At 39.8% G+C, this 4,702-nt stretch overlaps 1 protein-coding gene across 1 annotated transcript in view; it reads left to right on the top strand.

The window, feature by feature from the left end:
* Positions 1–4,702, top strand: part of ARHGAP28 (Rho GTPase activating protein 28) — a 124,638-nt gene that overhangs the window by 43,333 nt on the left and 76,603 nt on the right. Inside the window, exon 6 of the mRNA XM_006868715.1 lies at positions 1,250–1,339. Coding sequence (XP_006868777.1) covers positions 1,250–1,339 — 90 coding nt within the window. The remainder of the gene's footprint in view (positions 1–1,249; positions 1,340–4,702) is intronic.

Below are 4,702 nucleotides of genomic sequence, written 5' to 3'. Positions count from 1 at the left end.
CATGGCATCTACTTTATGTAAACAGTTAATTATTTGTCTATAGTTCCTTCCTGCTCTTTGTACATTCAGATTGTCTTTTGTTTTCTGTTCTCTCCTTTGAAATTTTCTTTTTGCTACTTTAACAAACCAATCTCATTTGCTTTTGTCAAAAATCTAAATGCACAGAGAAATACCAGAAATTAGTGTAACTTGAATATATTTACTGTGAGTAGATACCATTTGAATCTGCAATGTCAGTCTGAAGGTATCCGCATGGTGTTCAGAAGAACGGTGAAAACAGGTTATAGAGGTGTTCAGAAGAACGGTGAAAACAGGTTATAGTCTGAGTATAATACACTACTGAAGGTTTTTGTAATTCTCCAAAAGAGCCCATTGCCTAAGGCAAAATGATCTTTACAAAACTGCTTACTAAGCAATCATTTGACTTGAAGGTATTTTTAGGAAAATATTTCCTCAGGACCTCAAGGATTCTGGTGTGGCATTGTGGGTTAATATGCCAGACCACAAAACCGTTTGAACTGCAAGGTCAGTGGTTCAAGCTCACCAGTCACTCCTTGGAAACCCTATGCAGCATTGCTATGGGTCAGAACCACAAGGTCAGTGGTTCAAGCTTACCGGTTAGTTGTTCCTCAGAAACCCTGTACAGGGTCACCATGAGTCAGAGTCGACTCAACGGCACTTCACAACAACAAGGTCAATTGATCTGTGTGGGTCACCTCAGCTCCATGGACCCAGAATTCTGGGTTTCAGGAGAAAACAAATGGCTTCTCATTTATGATCTAGAGATTTCAGTCAGTTGGTTTGCTGTAGGGTTATATTCTTATTTACAGTGCTATTAAAAATCTGTTTCTTTAAATATACATTTGCTGTTATTTCTAGTGGTTTAGGATGGGAAGAGCCGTAGATGATTGTCAGCCATCTTGATCTAGCTATTTTGTATTCATTAATTTATCTCATTCATTTCTTTTAAAAAAATAGTCCATTTTATATTATAAAGTAATGCATACTGCCTATAGAAACTTCAGAAAATATTGCTGAGCAGATGAGTAAGGGTAATTTTTTATTTAAAAAATGACAAAACACTCAATTTTGTAATAAGGATCCTTCAGTAAAGAAACAATATTTATGTCTCCATTTTAGCAGAGCCATTGCCACACATAACTAAATATGTATGCATAGTAGAATACACAAACATTCAAAATGAAAGTATGTGCCTGAATAAGAATGGTCCTCTTATTTTTCCATTTAGCCAGATGACTCATCACTCAACAGTATTACTCTGTCGGATGGATCTCAGGATGAAGAGGGAAGCTTGGCTGATCCCCGGGATGGCTCCATGGTAAGTCATCACAGGGCAACTAAAGTGGTAAAAAGCAAGGAAGCGATTTATCCAAGACATATTAAAATAACTTGAAAATATTTTCATAAGTAAAATTGCAGGGAAACAATAGATATCAATAGATCCACCACTCTTTCAACAATTAGAGAAAAGGAAACAAACTCAGCAGTGACTAGATTCTCAGTTTAAAAGAGAACTCATAAAACAATACCACTGTGGCAGAAACCAGAAAATGTTCCTTACATCTCTCAAGTGTCGAGGAATTTGACAACCTTGATTCTCTTGACTGAACTTATATGCAAAACACCAGAGGCTTGATGATCTTGTTTAACTCTGCAATGTTTTACCTGAAGAATAAATGAGAAACCCCTCATCCTGGTATTGAAAGCTCTCCACTACTTCCAGCATCCCTACACTACAAAACTACAGACACTGTCACCTGAACAAAACACTTAAGTTGTCATTTCCCACTCTCTCTACCCCTACTGGGAATCCCCAGTCTGTGTCTCAGCCTATCAGAACCTAACACTTCAGGTGGATAGGTAGATAAAAACAGCAAGAGATCCCATTAAATGAGGTGGTGTTTCTCTGACATGCTTCTGGAAGGTGGCAATTAACACAACAGACACACTGACTGAGTTATCATATATGCATGCTTCTTGGGGTGTTATAGGAAAAAAAGACTCCATCTTCAAATATATAAATATTATGTTGTTGTTAAGTGCCATTAAGTCGATTCCAACCCAAAGCGACCCTCAAGGAGTGACTGGTGAGCTTGGACCGCTGACCTTGCAGTTCAAATGACTTTGCAGTTTGACCGTGTTTATTAAGTCTTTACTGGAGTAAAGACAAGACAAGACAAACATAGATAACCCAGGTGAGGGAAATCATAATATGATGCCATGATAAAATCCAAAGTTCTCTCTCCATGCGGTGACCTTTTATAGGACAGAGAACAAAGAAATCTCCTCCCATAACCCTGATAGACTGATGGCATATGTCACATAATCATGCTGGGCTGACAGAAGCAGGGAGGGGACTATTGTAACTAGGAAAGCTTACAGACTGCTTCTCAGGCTCCCAAGGTATGATGTCACAATTAGGCATCCCGGGCAACCATTATGCCCAGGAAAGCTTCAAAGGAGTTTCTAGTCTTTCTTCACTGGTAGGGGAAGTGGCCCCAAACCCAATTTCAAACACACTCTTCTTCTGACTTTGGCAGTTCAGCTATCACAGGTGTATGAAGTACTCAAGAAAAATTGGCATCTGTACACTTAAACCTAGGCACAAGCTGAAACTAAACTGTGACTGCCTGCAGTCCTTTGCAGGCATGAAGCCTTCAGATTCTGTGCTGTATTGCAGGGGGCAGTTGCCTTTCCACCATTGTCCATTGTTTGAAACAGGACAGCTAACATCTATACCTGTGGCACATTCCCAAGATAACATCACAATTCAGGGAGGGGCTATATCAGTTCCAAGTAAATTAGCTTTCTGTTAGGTTTTCAGTGTTTTTGAGTAATGGAGTTGTTCCATTTGATTACATAGTGAGCATATATTGTTGTTGTTAAGTGCTGTCGAGTCGATTCTGACTCATAGCAACACTGTACAGGATTTTTGAGGAGCAGCTGGTGGTTTTGACTGCTGACCTTGTGGTTTGCAGTCCAGTGCTGATCCTATAGTGCCACACCACATACAGTAATTTAAGTCACTACATCTTTTTATCAGTAGTGCTTCAGTTGGTGGTATAGATAAATGGAGGCTTTTGCACAGTTTCTGTCCTGCTGACTGTAAATTCATCCCTTAATTTGCCCACTGAAGGCAGTGCATTATAATGCAAATGAAAGAGAAGGTCTTTAGTTTAAAGCTAATCTCAAAACCATCCCACTTGTTAATTAAACAAAGTAAATCATTCAACTCTGGCAAAAGTAAGGAATAATTTGCAACAGATCATAAACTGCTGCTAATGTGTGGCACAGCAGTACATGGTGCGCAGGATCCCAGCTGGTGAAAGCCAAGTGCCCTTAAGAGTTAGCATCAGTTCGGCCTACCCTCTCCCCTCTTTGTAGATTGTATCATGTTAGTGGTTCTAGATAGTTTTAATCCTTCTTTTCCTGCAACTACTACCTTAGAAGAGAAATTTATCTTCCTTTTTCTGTGGCTGATAAGCTACCTAAGTGATCTCCCAGACTTTAGCTGTCACCTTCCATCGCTGTTACGTCACCATCTAAAAGGTAAATGTTACATAGAGCCCTTGTTGTTGTTGTTAAGTGCCATCGAGTCAGTTCCGACCCATAGCAACCCTGTATAGGGTTTCTGAGAAACGGCTGATGAGTTTGAACCACTGACCTTGCGTTCAAACTGACTTTGCAATCCAGCACATTAGCCCCACAGTGCCACAAGAGTTCTGTAGAGCCTTTAGTGCGCCTCAAACACATATTCAACATAAAGGCGCTTCTGCTTCTCTAGCTGACTTTTACATCCAGCATTTTGTACAAATTGTCCACAAATATGAGGGGACTTCAAAATGTTCATGGAAAAAATCAAATTAAAAGATAATGGAATTTTCTCATGAACATTTTGAAGCCCCCTCATAACAGTACGTGATTCCATGTATGCCAGAAAAACTTGAAGCAAAATGATTGCTAGACACTCACTCCAGCAATACCTGAAACTGAAGAGTCCTCCTGTGGAGATAGCAGCTTGTCAGCATGGCCCAACAGTTTGTGAACAGCAGAGTCCACCCAGGGAAGGTGGTTGTGTTCATTAAACCCACCTGCCCTTATTGCAGAAAGACCCAAGAGATCCTCTGCCAATTGCCTTTCAAACAAGGGCTTTTAGTATTTGTCGATATCATAGCTTCCAATGACACACAAATGCCGTTCAAGATTATCTCCAGCAGCTCACAGGAGCAAGAACGATACCTCGGGTTTTTATTGGAAATGATTGTATAGGTGGATGCAGTGATCTGGTAACTATGCAAGAAAATGGGGAGCTGTCAAAGCGGCTGGCGGATATGGGGGTTCTACAGTAATTACAGAGTGGACCCCAGGCTGATGTCACTTTGGGAGCAGAATGGTCTGGCCGATGACAACAGCATTTTTTGGTGGATGGATCTGATGTTGTTCTTTCCCAACTACAACAGCTGTTTACTTAAAATTTTGAAACACACTAACCAAAATGAAGTGGAGGAGGATGATCATTTGACAAAACCTGCTTTTTTCTTTTGGATCAATATATATATATATTTTTTTAATTTAAGGTTTTTATTGTGGATTGAGTGAAAGTTTACAGGGCACATCATCAGTTTCACATTCAGCAATTCATATAACTTGTTTCATTACATTGATTATAATCCCCTCCATA

Source organism: Chrysochloris asiatica, unplaced genomic scaffold (assembly GCF_000296735.1).
Source record: "Chrysochloris asiatica unplaced genomic scaffold, ChrAsi1.0 scaffold00122, whole genome shotgun sequence".
In the NCBI taxonomy this organism is placed as follows: Eukaryota; Metazoa; Chordata; class Mammalia; order Afrosoricida; family Chrysochloridae; genus Chrysochloris; species Chrysochloris asiatica.
Note: the sequence above shows the minus strand (reverse complement) of the source record. Positions and strands in the feature narration are given on the sequence as shown.